At 38.4% G+C, this 16938-nt stretch overlaps 1 protein-coding gene across 1 annotated transcript in view; it reads left to right on the top strand.

Annotated features, from left to right (window-relative positions):
• The window catches only part of RGS9 (regulator of G protein signaling 9), a 1872571-nt gene that overhangs the window by 969599 nt on the left and 886034 nt on the right, over window positions 1-16938 (top strand). The window contains exon 5 of the mRNA XM_044085112.1: window positions 10481-10532. Within this exon, the coding sequence (XP_043941047.1) occupies window positions 10481-10532 (52 nt within the window). The remainder of the gene's footprint in view (window positions 1-10480; window positions 10533-16938) is intronic.

Raw genomic sequence — 16938 nt, 5'->3', positions numbered from 1 at the left:
TTGCACGAACTACAGAACAAACTAACCCCCCACCTAAACACACTGTTCAACCTCAGCCTCTCCACAGACTACGTGCCCATAGAATGGCACACAGCAACGGTTATTCCTCTCCACAAAGGAGGGGCCACAACTGACCCTGGTAACTATCGCCCCATAAGCCTGACTAGCCTGGTCTGCAAGGCTATGGAGCGCATCATCATGGAACTCATTAACAAAGACATTGGGAACCTCCAAACACTTGACCTGACCCAGTTTGGCTTTAAGGGCAGATCATGCCTACTAAACCTGGTTGACTTCTTCGAGACAGTCACCAAGGCCATAAATGAGGGAAAGGTGGTTCACACAGCCTACCTTGACCTCACCAAGGCTTTCAACACCATTCCCCACTCAGGTATTACAGAAAAACTCACCAGCCTGAACATAAACCCCTACTTCACGAGATGGGTTGCCAACTGGCTTACAGACAAAACTCATACGGTAAGAATAGCGGGCTCCAGGTCCGACTCTAAACCAGTCACAAGTGGTGTCCCACAAGGCTTGGTCTTGGGACCCCTACTGTTCGGCATATACTTCTCAGAAGTACAGGCAAACACAGGAGGACTATGGCTAATCAAGTTCGCCAATGACTGCAAACTGGGAGCCATAATTGACTCTCCGGCTGACACGGACATCCTCCAAAAGGGCCTTACTGAGAAGGATACCTGGTGTCAAAGTCATGGGCTCAAGCTAAATGCCAAATGCTGTTTGGGAAAAATAAAACACCCACAAATTACCACATAGGTGGCAGCCCCCTTAATACGGAAGAGGTAATAAGAGATCTGGGGACCCAGGTAGATAGTAATCTCTCCTTTGACAATCATATTGCCAAAGTAGTTAGGAAATCCTTCTATGTGGCCCATCTAATTACTAAAGGGTTCGCATCTAGAAATAAAGAGGTTATAGTGCCCCTCCACTCATCACTCATTAGACCCATCATAGAGTACAATGCCCCATTTGGGATGTACGTCACAAGACACTTCCAACAGCTGGAAAGACCACAAAAGTACCTCACCAAGAGGATTACTGGTCTCAAACATATGTCCTATGCAGCCCGACTGAAAAACCTCCGACTGTACTCAGTGGCATATCGCTCACTCGGAGGTGATCTCTGCCTGACTTACAAAGCCATGTCCAACTCAGAATTGATGGACATGCTCCACCTAAAGAAATCCAAGTCACTGCGAGCCAAGCACTCTAGTGAGCTAAACCTCAGCACAACAATAAATAGAACATGCTGGAAGGATAGATTCCTGTCACAGAGACTCCCCATGCTTTGGAACAAAATTCCAAATTACATCAGGCAGAGACCCTCACTAACACTCTTCAAGAGAAACCTTGACGAGTGGATGAGTAACAGAAAATACATCCCTGGGATCACTTCATTGGCTCTGCTTGACAGAGGATCAGTTAATTAATCAATGGGGCTGCGAAAGCCGACACACTGTGGCTAGGCTTATAAAATGCCCTTGGGCAGATATCCCAGTACCTTCCTATGAACCTATGAACTTATATACACACACACACATATATATATATATATATATATATATATATATATATATATATATATATATATATATATATTATACATGAATTAAAACTAATTTCCTACCTTAAATATATAAAAGGAAGTTGGAAATGCAAAAACATCTATGTTATATAAATATTTTGTCAAGAATTTATAAAACACATCAAAATATAAAAACTGTGATAAAATATCTAAGACAATAAGCACCCCATATATTATGAAAATGAACACATAAAGATATTATATAAAATATATATAAAACAATCATAGCAAGTATTGTTGCAAAAATATATATATTCATCACTTTGTATAATACAATTACAGTTTGGCTGATCTGAGTTTCAATAAAGGGGCAATTGAAATGTGGTCATTCATGCCCGGCGTCATATTGGCTTCCAAAATTATTTGCCAATAAGTCTCCCTATATTCAAATTTTGTTTCCCCGTGTCCCCCTGACCTCTTTGGGTACTTTTTCAATCACATAAAAAGTGAATTTAGCTTGACAACATTTTAGTGTGTGTCTGTATAGGGCATTCCGAGAATTTTGCTTATGAATGTCTTTCATGTGCTCGTAGATTCTACGTTTCAAAGTTCTCTCCATTTTTCCAGCGTAGAACTCCTCACAACCCTCACAAATGTACACCAACCCCTGGGAATTACAATTGGAATAGATGAGTGCTTTTAACCTTCTTTTCCTGGCTGCCACAAACATTTCTTGTTTATGAGAAATTGCAGACAGCCTTATTAAGGTATAAAACTTTGAACTTAGACAATGTTTACTTAAACGAATGTATAAAGAAACGTATTTTACCTAAAGGATTAAGAATATGCAATTATCCCAACAATGTAGTGGAAGGAAGTGAATTTCATAAGGAACTTTTGAATATATTTAATGACTGTGGCCTGGAGATAGTGAAAGCTATCATCAGGAACAATGATATAGAAATTAACAGATTGCAAAAATTGATTGATGTGTATAATGATAGGGTGGTTAATGACCTGATATTTGGTATAGAAATAGAAAAGAAAAGGTATGATATCAGATTGAAAATTGACAAAAAATGTGAGGATGTTTTAAAATGCAAATACAAGAAACTTGAGCATGATATAAAGGAGTATCACGAAGGCAGGCCGTATCCAGCACCCCCTCTTTATAACAATGCATTTTTTGGGGAAGGTCCAACACAACATCCTTATAATTCCTATCATAATTTTGAGGACAACATGCCTAATCCTGAATTTATCGAAAGGCAAGAGTCTAATGAGGGCAACTTAGAGCCCCTTCCGCGAAGATCAGAAAGAATTTGCAACAGAAATAAGAACAGGAATAATAACCATTTTTACAGGGGACCTTACCAACAGAGGGGGGGGGGGTTACACAAGGAATTGGCAATAGACGTAGAACCTGTTGTTACTACAGTACAAGGGGACAATTATGAAGTGGTGAGCAAAGCAGGATTTCACATTTTCAATTATAGTAGTACACAGGTGACCGATTAATTTTTTGGCCTATTCACTAAAGGTTTTAAATTTGTACCTAATAAGACCAGTAATTTAGCACAGGTTATTTTTGATGTGAAAATGTTTATCAGGAAATTAAATCTAGAGAATATGTTTGGTGGCAATACTATTAGGACAGAGAATATTACACCCAGGAAACTTAGTACTTTTAATCCCCCTATCCATCCCCAATTAAGGAATTTAGAACTTAGCATTGAAAAACAAATTAGGGATAAAATAAGGTATAGTGCCAGTACATCCAATTTGGAAGTGGCTGAAAAACAACTCTTGACAGCACTACGTGAGATCCTAATATTAGGGTCATGGAACCGGACAAGGGAGGGGGGATTATACTAATGGACAAGATTATATATGATGGCAAAATGTATTCAGTTTTACATGATGTATCTAGATACAGTAAAGTGTCCATCAATAAAATTAATATTTCTTAGAAAAAGATAGATTTGGCCATCAAAGATTTGTTCGATCAGGGGGTAATAGATTATGACACCTATTCATATCTAGAAAACAGATCCCCCAGGGTGCCATCCATTTTTGGGGTACCAAACATCCATAAGGATGTTAAAAATCCCCCTTTAAGACCCATTGTAGAATCCGAGGGCTCAAAAAGTTCTCCTTTGTCAAAATTCCTGGACTGGAAAATGAAAAGTATATGGGGAAAAGATAAATATTTATTAAAAGATTCTTGGGAGTTTTTAAGTAAAATTAAACCAGAGTTAAAGGTATCATGTCTTAAATTTGTCACCATAGATGTAACAGATATTTTTTCTGTTATACCTCACAACGTTGGGTTAGCATGGTTAGAAGAGGGTGTCTTAGAGCAGGGCCAGGAGCCTCAGAAAATGATATTTTTCTAGTTTTGGAATTGTCTGAACTAATTCTTAATAACAATTTTTTATATTTTGAAGGAGAATTCTTCAAACAGGAATCTGGTGTAGCAATGGGGGCTAATTGTGCCCCCACCTACACAGATGTTGTTCTATCTGTGTGGGAGAAAAAATTTATACATTACAGTGAATATGCCAAGTACTGGAATTTATACACCAGATTCCTGGACAACATTTGTATTTTTTGGATTGGCACTGATCAACAATTAGAAGAATTCATTATGTATTTAAATCAAAGTACTACTTTTCTAAAGCTAACCCATCAGGTGACAACTAATTATGTTAACTACCTGGATGTATCCCTATATATTACTGAAACTGGGTTCAAGTCTACCATATTTAGGAAACCTACTTTCTCAAACACATATATTAGGTATACTAGTGCCCATCCGCTATACCAAAAGAAGGGTATAGTGAAGGGACAGTATGTTCGGTTGAAAATGTGGAATACTTACAAAGATGTTTTTAGAAAGAGGTTATCCATTTGAACTTATTATGGATATACAAAGGGAGCTTTGTTCTGGTAGACAAGACAAGTATAGACCCATTTTAGGCTTGGGAGAAATACATTTTAACTCATATAGAGATAATTATAAGGAATGTAAAATTAGTTTAGGGTATAGTAGGACGTTTGTCACAAATTTTAGTGCCAATGCTTACACCATTAAAAATATTGTAGAAAATGAATGGGCCAAATTTACTGAATTTACGGATTTGCCCAGTTTGAAAGGGAAATTAGTAAAAACTGCCTTCAGAAAAGGCTACAATATAAAAAATTCTTTGGAGAATGTTAAACATCCTACAGTATTTTCCAGCAAACTCAGAGGCACATATAAATGTGGCGCATGCCCTCAATGAAAGTTTATTTCTCATAAACAAGAACTTTTTGTGGCGGCCAGGAAAAGAAGGTTAAAAGCACTCACTTATTCCAACTGTAATTCCCAGGGGTTGGTGTACATTGTTATGTGTGATGGTTGTGAGGGGTTCCACACTGGAAAAATGGAGAGAACTTTGAAACGTAGAATCTACGAGTACATGAATGACATTCATAAGCAAAATACTCGGAATGCCCTATACAGACACAAACTAAAATGTTGTCAAGCTAAATTCACTTTTTATGGGGTGCTTATTGTCTTATATATTTTTATCACAGTTTTTATAGTTTTTATATTTTGATGTGTTTTATAAATTCTTGACAAAATATTTATACAACATAGATATTTTTGTATTTCCAAGTTTCTTTTATATATTTAAGGTAGGAAATTAGTTTTAATTCATGTATAATAATATACTACTATAATTGAAAATGTGAAATCCTGCTTTGCTCACCACTTCATAATTGTCCCCTTGTACTGTAGTAACAACAGGTTCTACGTCTATTGCCAATTCCTTGTGTAACCCCCTCCCCTCTGTTGGTAAGGTCCCCTGTAAAATGCATTTTCATGAATTAGTATTTAAAGGAAGTGACGAAAGGATAGTGTTTAGATATCTAATGAAGTTTGAGTGTTTCTCTTGCAAAAACGGTTTTATGTGGCAGTTTGCAACATTAATGTCCGAATAAACCTGGTCAACTATAAATTATTTTGTGGTATCGTTCACTTTTACTGGTTTTCGGTGTTGAGTGATTGTGTTCCAGCCGTACTCCTTCTCTTTAGGTTTTTGAATTAGATATGACTTACAATGGTACTAATATTTAAAAAAATACTGAATGTATTGTATTCAACCCAAATGAGGCACCCACTTACATTTTGTAAATATATAAGAAAAATAAAATTAAAAGTAGCAACCTTCCTCTCTCTCTAGGTTGAAATATTAAAAATGGATGGATACCGAGTCTTGACTCATTCTAGTGTCCCTGCACTTCTGTGGTATGAAGCAGAGCAAAACATAGACTACAGAGGTCATATTTATCAATGTAGTACTAATCTGGACTGGCCTTAAGCAGTCCCTAGAGATAAACAGTTAACCTAAGGGAGAGTGTAGCAACAGATGCCTTCTTCTCATTGACTTCAGTGTGTGTGGGGGGGATATATCACTTATGAACGTTTTAGGTAAGTATTGCACAGTTAGGAATGGCAAACCTCTTTCTGATTTGCATAGTTACCATGATCTTATTCAGAGAAAAGAAATGAAAAGAAAGGAAACTTTTGAAAGACACCTTGCGCTAAGAGGTTTATGTAAATAAACACCAAGGAGACAAGAATCAATTTATGATTTTCATGTTAATCCTCCCAATAGCCATTGTTCACACCATGACCCTGTTAAAGTGATCAGGATGTATTGTACTGTATTAGGTTCAAAGGGTGTGATCATAGTATTCGGGCTACAAATCTGGTGACTTGTATAACATGTTCTCTTTTTAATCATTGTATAATATGGGCCATTATCCAGCAGTAAATTTTAAGCAGTTTAAAAGAAAATTAAAATGACATGGTAAGTAATTTTAAACAGAAATAGAAGAGACTTAAGAACATTTGGCAAATGTGCACTTCTCTTTTGGGATGTGATCAAAGCCTGCCACATCCAGACATGCTTCACATGTGCAACTGAATATGAAAGTGATGACCACTGGCTTCCCAGGATTGTGCTGTCTTCATGGTCAGCTCTGTGACTTACAGTATTATCTTACCAACAGCAACTAAATGTTACCTTATACTATTTTGCATACATATACACCTGAGGGCATACACGCACACAGCTTTTGTGTGTTACAGGAAGGGATAAGAACACTTTCTCAGTCCCATCACCCCTTCCTACATTATAACACACTGTCATAAGTACAATCTGTCATACCAAGGATCATGATTACTTATCACTTTAAAAATCAGACAACTGTGCCTCTCCACTAGGTTGATGACTCTCGCTGTACCTCCTCTGAACTAGCCAAATCCTTCCTCTATAACCACTCTTTCACATAATTATTCTAAATTTAAACTTAAATTTCAACTATTGTATGCTGTCTTTCTTACACTTTCAAGTTCCTAGCACTACCACAGTGATTAGATGTTTCTTGATCATATTGTTATACTAATTTTTGTGCCATACATCTTGCTGGTATTTATTAATTATTTATAGCTCCTTGTCTATTATGTTGTAGCTTTTCTCCTCAGGCCCCTGCTGGAAATGAGTTTTGTGTGGCCCAGTAAGACTATCCTGTTTAACAAACAAAATAAATAAATAAAAAATAATTAACAGTTTCAAAAGGGTGGATGCCGACAGTTGCATTTCACCAGTTCTGTACAATTATCCTTATATAATTTAATAGTAAGCCAGCCACAAATGTTTGTAACCAAGTAATCCATTTTTTATTAAAAAATGATGGAATGCACACTGGAAATGAATATACAAATTCACAGAATGCATACAATCTTGAACAGGAAAATTCATATTAAAATTGTTGAACATTTAGCTTCAGAATAATACCAACTACAGTATAACTAGTCCTACTCATATGTTCTCACTAGGTGAATACTTAACATTAGCTATTTTTAACTTGCACATTGATTCAACAGTTAAAATAACACAGGCAAAATTACCCAGACTTGAGATCACTGTTGCTGCGAATCAGGTTCTTTTGCCTTACCTCTTCTAATGCCCATGATAATATTTCTCACTGCTCCAAGTATTGTTAAATCGGGTTCCTATGAGTACAACGAAAATGCATTTTGTCGAATGCGTTTTCGTTGACACATGTAGAGTGAACAGGCAAAACAGTGAAGCAGCTGTTCAGCGAATTCTTTCCCAGGGAAAGAAGTCGCTTGACCGCTTCATTGTTTTGCCATGTTCTGAAGTGTAGTGTGGTCCCTTGTCCGGTATAACTCCCGAGCGTGATTGTGCAACAATTACTGACCTTAGGGTTAGGGTGCAGGTTAAGGTAAGTGCATATGTATGAAAGTGTTTACTGTTTTATATTTTGTGTTAGATGTAAGGTTGAGTTACGTGTGTATGTGTTTTCAGCTGTTTACTTTTGTTTTGGGGTGGTAGAATTAGGGTTAAGGTAAGTGTGTATGTGTTTGGAACTGTTTATGTAAATGTGCAAGAGTTACTGACCTTAGGTTTAGGGTGCGGGTTAAGGTAAGTTCATATGGTTTAAAATGTTTACTGTTTTTTTTTTCGTTAAATGTATGGTTGGGTTATGTGCATATGTGTATTTAGTTGTTTACTGGTTTTTGGGGGGCATAATTAGGATTAGGGTATCTGTTTGGAAGTGTTTAATGTTTTTTTTTTTGTGGGGTTGGAACATTCGCTGAAAATGTGTCGATGAAACATCGTTCGCTGTTTTAAGCGTTCATTGTTGCAATATAGACCCGTTAAATCTACTAGGTCACCCAGTAGAGAAAAATCATGAATTAACTGAAATGATTTACTTTTTAAGGGTCTCATTACTTGATGGTAATTCATAGGGGCATCCTATGTGGTATGATAAGTGATGTCCCTGGGAAGTGCGTTGCTTGTTATGGTGTTGTGTCTGCTGTAAACTCTGTTATATTATAGAAGTGCAGAGTTCTTGGGTCAGGGGTTGGAAGCAGGCAGGCAAACAAAAGAGAGTAAGTGTCTATAAGAAATCATAGGGAACAGCTGTCTCTGGGTGTAGATCATGGCCAGTACCTCTTGAAGGAGTAAGATTCCTGACCACTGAGTCTATGGAGAAGGTGCTGAAGAGTAGCTTTCAGAGAGGTACACATGAGGGAAGAAGACAGTCTGGAAAGGTGTCCCTGAAACCTAGGAAAAGGGTAGGGTCTGTTATCCTGCAAAGGAAATTTGTTGCATTAACTCTGTCTGTATGGTAAAGTGCATTGAAATAAAATAAAACTAGTACCTATAAGTATTGTCATTTGTCCAGCTTTGGGAAAACCCTGTCAATTTAATTATAAAACATTCCTGGAACTTAAAGTCCAGAAGTGTTGTAAATAGACTGATTTTTTTTTTCAAGAAAGCAATTTTTTTCATCTTCTGTAAATAAACTCTAGCTTAAAAGTAAAAGTTGTTTTCTTGTACTGTTTGCAAATGAAAGCACAGCAAATTGTTACTCCTGGAGTAGAATGACACCAATTTAGTTTAACATTTTCTCCCCTTATAATTTTCCTCTCCGTATATGGTACTATTGACTATTTTTTCCTGCAAAGTCAACATTTCATAACTCAATGACATTAGACAGCTTAGAACTAGAGACGTGCAATCTATTTATGATAAATTGTTTCTCTGCTAAGAAGTAACAGATTATGGAACACTAGGCTTTGCTATTATATATATATATGTATACATGTGTGTGTGTGTGTGTGTGTGTGTGTGTGTGTGTGTGTGTGTGTGTGTGTATGTGTGTGCGTATGTGTGTGTGTAAGTAAACAGTTTTGTGTATCAGTACCTCTGCTACATGTGAACTGAAAATGATTGCATATGCTGTACAGGTTTTCACATGGACATTGAACATGCTAGGTAATGATGCAGTGCTGAACCAGCTATGTAATAAGTTATGTATATCAGTGAAGCTGTCTGTTAAAGGCGCACAATGCAGTCTTGTAAAGTCATTTGAGAAGAGCTTTGAACATGTGGCAGCTGTTTTCTTGTAGATGATAAGTATGACATTAATACAAGAATGTGAGGAGCAAAAAGTACTTGGCTAATTCAGCCTCTTTAAACACCTCATTTTATTAAATGGTACATGTAAGCAGCCATCATGTTCTTCTTTTTTTCTTTTTTTAACCTTGAAGCAAATATTGTATAAATGAGAGCTTCTGTATTCCACTGAAGGAGTTTAAGCTGTAAGTCCTACAACATAAATAGCTTGATGTGTACAGGTCTTGGAGATGTTAAAGTACAGGAAGGTAGGGGCTGCAAGGTTCTGTATGTTCTTTCAAAAATGCATTTGAGTGCAGATTTGGAGGCACCAGTAGTTTGGATTAAGACATCTTTTAGGAACACCCCCGCGTTTTGGATGTAGAGTCTGGAATGCAGTAAGGGAATACTCACAAATGCTCTTCTTAAACTTTCTTTAAGGCTTGTTAACTTATTGTGCTGGTCAGGCAGACTAAAATTTTCTTACTTTAGGAATTGTCTGTGGTAAGCTGGCAGTCTAATGCACTAGTATACTTTTCCTGCCCTCTGACCTTTTGCTTTATTGGACTTCTCAAGAGAATATTATGAGGGTATTCACTTGGATTATATCTTGCACCCTTCATATGTTTGATGTTGCGAACCAGTTTGGATTTATTCATTATAAAAGACCTTCTATTAGATGGTCTTCAGGTATAGTCCTGCATGCACATGTACTGACAAACAAGAGATTTGGGAAGGATTGATCCAGATCTGTGATTATCAAAACTATATGAAAAGATACTGCAACAACAAAATCTCCATAATTGAGTCATTAATGGTTAGAAATTGTGCTCGGTATCTTGTCTTTGCTAAAGCACCAAAAAGTCCTAACATTACCTTCACATATAACCATGGTAGGATCTAGCAAATATATCTGCCACTGTAATTTGATTTTTACTTTTTCTTACAGACACCATATTTCTGGCCAACTCAACAGTGGCCGGCTGAAGATACAGAGTATGGTAAGTTCATTTTATTTTACTGAGAAGGCAGAATAATTATTACATTTCAAAAGCATGATCTTAGTAACAGAATGTTTAAATATAAGATCCCCCACTCCCACTTATGGCTGACCGCTGCATCTCCCATTTTAGAAATGGTGTGTTCATAGTGTTAGTTCTCACAAAATATGGATAATGAAGAAAGAGGACAGAGTGTAATGGTTATAAGCTATGTCACCAGCCAGTCATAGAACAACCAGCAATTAGCTATATTACTGCAATTCTAAAAGAAAGACTTAAGATATCAATAACAAACATGCAATAGCAGGTTGTATTTATCTGATAATTCTAGGCTCTCATTCAGAAAAAAATACATTTATCAGGGGACCCAGAAAGAAGAAAATATTAGTTATTGATATGAAAGGTCACCTCAGCGAGTACATCCAGGGCATTTTCATTACGTTTGTTTGAGCAACCTGACCCCATTGCACAGAAGGATCGAGACCTGAATGTGATTCAGTTAGTGACCCTGGCACTGGAAGATCCAAGAAGGGAGGGGGAGAAATGAATGAGTATGGCCTAGTTACAGCTCCCAGGGATGGGGAGTATTGTGTACACTCAAGGTCACACTGGGTACATGTGATTTCCTTGGTGGAAACCTGCAAAGTAACCCCCCTTATTTTGGATGTAGAGTCAAGAATGCTGGAAGGGAATACTTCGTGCAGAAGGAAGGGGTTGTCCATTGCAGTTAGCTCATAACATATCCCCAACCTCATCTCATGCTCATCTGAGTGTGTGTGCAGGGATATTAGGGCTGAAATATAAATCAAAATCATGAACCACTTCTGATGGCTGCCTCAGTGATGACCATTCCTTTTTGGCCCACTCCCTATTGATGGGGAATGAATGGGCCATTTGGCTGGTTGGTGGATGATGTCTGGCAGGATCAGGGCAAAGTGTGGCAAAAAAAAGAAGTTTCTTTAAGCAGGTAAGCTTCCTAGGCTAGCTCAGCTGGGTGACACACAGACAAAGGAAGCTTGTGCATTTTTAATCAAAAAGGAATGGTGGTGGTCACCAGTGTGGCGCATACTCTTAATGCAGAGGTGACCAAATTAAGATGATATGTTGATGAAAGACATTAATAAAACAAGGTTGCACTTGTAGGTAAATTTAGGTAATCTGAGTGTAGTTATTGGAAACCATAATACAAAGTTCTCACTTCCATCTAAGCTTAAGTCTGACGTGTCCAGTAAGGGAATCAAAATAATCCGGGACCTGATGTATATCTGCAGTAATTTTCTATCCTTTGTGGGTAGTAAGAAAAAGTATTTCTTGTCCTACTTGTACTATGTGGAGGTTATTAGGGTTGGAACTTATCATAATAAAAGTCTTAAACTGTTATGGTTGTAACAGGAATGACTTATCCCTGTAGCCATTATGGTCTTACTAACTGAAAGAAGGAGGGACACTATAAAGTTTTGGTATTTGCAGAATTGCTACAGCTTCAGATTTACAGAAAAAAAAAGAAAGAAATGGTGTATTATTGCTGGTAATTTATTGAGTATCACCAATGGATTCTCTCAAATGGTTGTAAAAGTTGTCTTCTTTAGCAATTCTCTAATTAAAATACTGAATCCCTGCTTTATGACAGTACACATGAAAAGAGGTACTTATTTAGACAGCTTATAAACAGAGGCATTGTGTCTAGCTCTAGGGATGTAACTGTCCTTCTTTACTCAGCCCTAATTAGTCCAGTCATTGAATATAATGCTCCCTTTGGCATACATCTGTGCAGACACATGCAACAGCTGGAGCACCCAGACACCCACCTTACTAAAAGGATACAAGGCCTAAACAACATGTCGTACCTAGACTGACTCAAAGCCCTGTTACCATACTCGATATCCAACAGACTGCTGTGAGGTGACCTGTATCTGAGGTACGAGGCATCCTCTGACCCAATATTGATGGATTTACTGTACATCATCAAGTCAAATGGAATCAGAAATACTCAGTCTAGGGATCTAAACCTATTTTCCATTAGAGGGATAGGTGTATTTCGCAGAGGATACCACTGCTCTGGAACTGACTCCCCATCCACATAAGACAAAGTTTATCCCTGTCCATATTCAAGTGCAACTTGGACCTGTGGATGGGAAACAGAAATTTTACATCAAGACTGCTCCCTGGACACTAATGGACAGAAGCAGCTCCTAAATGCTTTATCTCATGCATGGGTCCCCTCACATTATCTATGGTATGATCCCTCATTTGGGGCAATATATAATTATCGACCATGGGAAGACCCATCTCTAACCAAATGGGATAGGTTAATTTGAGTAGAAAAAGGGGCATTGGCTATGAACCTATGTGTCTATGAACTGGACTGAAATTGTGGAAAGTGTACAAATCCATGATACACTGTAGATGGCTGTAAAGCACCAATCAAAATTATGGGTACAGAAGAAGCACATAAATCCCCAAAATGTGGGTGCTTAATATATTTATTTTATATATTAGGGCACAAAGGCATATCAATGTGTTTTGATATCTCAGGTATCTATGATAATCGTGTAATTTTGTGATTGCTGTATAATACACTTGAATCTAATTTCTTAGATATAAGGGCTGCAGATGGTAAAATAGAGTAGGCTTCTAAAAAATTGAACAAATAGAACTTTTTTGATACAGTATGGTCACATATGGGGGCTTCAAGAAAAGAAGACTTCAGCCCAAAGCACACTGTAGGTACACCAACAAGTATGGTATAAGTATTAAGTTTACCCACAGTGGCTGGGGGCATTTATATAACCTGTTATGTTCCAATTGACTTTCTCTTGTATCAGAAGTCTGCTGATAGAAATGCACAGGATAAGTATATAAATGATTTCACAATTCATTCGGTACATATGAGCTATACTGTGTATTTAAGACAGACCTACAATAAAAATGTGATATAATACTATTCATTGCAACTACAATTGTTTGAAGCACAAATATCATGCAGTTGCACTGGTGATGAATATTGTTAAAACAAAAAATGTCTAAACCAAAATAATCACATTTGCAATCATACCCCTACCTAACTAAAACTTTAAAAACCTACTTTGACATGTGTGTGTGGGAGGATCTATGCCATACACACACCCCCACCCCAACATAGGGGATATTCTTCCACACTACTGGAACTTTAATATACTAACTCCACCATAGGGTCATGGTGCTCAAACAAACTTAATGAAAATGCCCTGAGTATGGTCCATAAGTCTCAACCTCTTAACACAAGAAATCTGGACAAAGCCTGACATAACGGGGGACAAAGGCCCAAAAATCAGGACAGATTTTAAATATTGCTCTTCTAAACTTAGAAAGTTAATAGAATAACAGGATTTGTCTTAGCATGCATTTTTTCTGAAGAATATGAACTATGAAACTCAAATATATGTCATCATTTAGTGACTTTGATCCTCAGCTCATCCAAGTGATTTGCTAGAAAACCACATATTCTATGAGAAACAGACAAAAAATATGAGACAGAAATCTGGACATTCTTAGAAAATCTGGACAGTTGAGAGGTATGGTATGGTATGGTATTTGCTGTATCCAGGACTGTTTGTAAGCTTCTGAGCCCCCCCAAGCCTTTCTGTGTTGGAGGGAAGCTTTCTAGCTTATCAGTCAGAGTGGTAAGCACTAGGTAGCCTATCTACCACAAAAGTAGTTTCTGGCCAAGAAATTGTAGTTTATTGGCCATTTGGGCAGTTTTTCCATCTCTTTCAACCTTCTGGTTTAAAAGCCTGCGTTTGCACTTGTTTCCCACCTTTCCTGTAACTAGTCTAGCCCAGATACAGATTTGCTGTATCCAGAACTGCTTGTAAGCTTCTGAGCCCCCCAAGGGAAGCATTCTAGCGTATCAGTGGGAGTGGTATCCACTAGGTAGCCTATCTACCACAAGATCCAGGTACAGATTCTTAGTTTTAGCACTTGAATTTGCTTGTTCTTGCTCAGCACTTGTTCAGAACTTGTTGTTAGCACTAAATAAGCTACAAATTACTACAGCACTCAACCTTCCTCTTTACCTAGAGGAAAACAGTTTTTGTACTTACTTTCCTCACTTGCTTAGAGAAAAAAAGCTCTTATACTCACTTTCCTCACTTGTCTAGAGGAAAGTAGTTTTTTATGCAGGCATGTCCAAGGGTCATCTCCCAGTGTTCGCTCCTGTCTATCTGATGAATATGGGCATCTTGGGGCAATGTAGCAATTGCCTCATGTACACAGACAACCCTCTCCTCCTACCACCCAAAACCACAATCTGTGAGAGATGCACTTATCTAGCCAAACTGGAGGTAAAGCTCTCTCCAACCAAGACTGAACTTGACAGTCAAGAGGAGAAGGTAAACACTTGCACCACACAACATTCATCACATAGTCCCACTAAACCTACACCACCAAAATCCACACATAAAAACACAAAAACATTAGTGGAGGCTCTCAATAATAATCTGCTCAAGCAACAGAGACCTCCAAAGCAGAAACGCAAGCAACCTCCATCCCCCAACACAACCCAAATGACACATAGCCCATAGACTCAGTGTGTCAATAAACCAAAGCCCATAAGGCAAAACAACGTACCCAACACACTAGTCATAGGTGACTCTATAGTCAGGCACACTGATGTCCCACTCACCAGGCTAAACAAGGAGAAGGTTACTGTCAGATGCCTGTCGGGTGCCAGGATCCACCACATAACCCATGCACTCAAGTCACTCCACAACAAGTACAAATATGATTCTGTCATTGTCCATGTTGGTGTGAACAACCTGAGATGTACCTCCTTGGACTACATGAAAAGAGACTAGGAAAAGCTCTCTGATCTTGTAGCCCAGGCAGGTATGACTCTAGCCCTGAGTAGCATCCTGCCATTTCCCAGAATGATACCACAGTACAAGGGCAAAAATGATTGGCTTCAACAATTGGCTAAGCATCTGGTGTCATTCTAAGGGGATCCAGTATCTGTCTGCCTGGGATGACATGGTCGACAGACCACGATGCTTTTATAGAGATGGCCTGCAAGTGTCGCCCCTGGGATTCCAGCTACTGGCTAAGGGTCTTGCTACCCCTATAGTGCCTTTTTTAGGCAAGGCTCAAATGACAAATTCACCACTGTAACAGGAACAGGCAAGCAAAAACTGAGGGTAATGCTACTCAATGGTAGAAGTCTAAATCTCAAAATGCATTCACTCGAGGCACTCTTTAAAATGGAGAACATCGATATCTGTACAGTGACTGAGACCTGGTTCAAGGCTCTAGATAGCACCCCTGCATTACCAGGCTATAACTCATATCACACTTTTCGGCCATCTAACCTGGACCAGAACACTAAAGGCGAAGGTGTGTCCATATTCATTAAGGATATCCACTCCTCCAGGCTAGTTGCACAGCATAATGCATCCAAGGTTATCCAAGTGCAAATAACTCTGGGCAAAACTGCAATCCAAATTGTAGCTTGCTACAGATCCCCCACTATGTCCCAGGATTCCCACTCCTCTTTTCTTGATGTACTGGAAAATATTAGGGCTCAACCAAACACCCTAATAATGGGCAATTTCAACTACCCCACCATTAACTGGGAAAACTACTCATGTACCAACTCCTTCACTCAACGCTTTCTGGAATTCATAAACTCCAATGCCCTGGATCAACTTATCCACACCCCCACCAGGGGCAACAATATCCTAGACCTGGTCATTACCAACATGAGTGACTGGTGTTCCACACCTGAAGTCAACTCCTCGTTGGTCCGATCCGACCATAAGCTAATCACCTTAGATATCCACATCTTGCCCCCACCCCCCATTAAGGAAACCATGGTAAAAAATTTCTCCAAAGCCAACTTCATGCATCTTAAGACAGAAGTGGTGAACTTCATGACACCCATGCAGATGGACAATACAGTTACGACTGCTGAATCTTAAACAAATGCACTCTGTAAGCACTTAAACGAGTGCATGGATCGTGCTATCCCAAACAGAACCAAGATGCTATCCTCCAAAAAAGGAAGCCAATCTGGTGGTCCCCTACCATAAACAAACTCTACAACAGAAGGAAGAAACTGTTGCAGAAGACAGTAAAATACCATGAGTGCAGGAGCTCCCTGGTCAGCCTCAGTAAGAAGCTGAGATCCCTTATAAGATCCTCCAAAGCTAGCTACAAAAACAAAATTGCCACTGATTCTAAGGGCAACCACAAAGCATTCTATAGCTATGTCAGGAATCTCAATGGCAACACCCAGATCTGCTCTGAGTTACAGCACAACAGCATGAAAATTACAGAACCAGCTGATATTGCCAACATCCTGGCAGATATGTTCAGTGTTAACTTTACCCCCCTCTCATCCCCTAAAGGGCTCATATTTATACAGGAAGAATAC

This window comes from Protopterus annectens, chromosome 10.part0, assembly GCF_019279795.1.
Source record: "Protopterus annectens isolate FY-2018-M chromosome 10.part0, PAN1.0, whole genome shotgun sequence".
NCBI lineage: Eukaryota > Metazoa > Chordata > Ceratodontiformes > Protopteridae > Protopterus > Protopterus annectens.
Note: the sequence above shows the minus strand (reverse complement) of the source record. Positions and strands in the feature narration are given on the sequence as shown.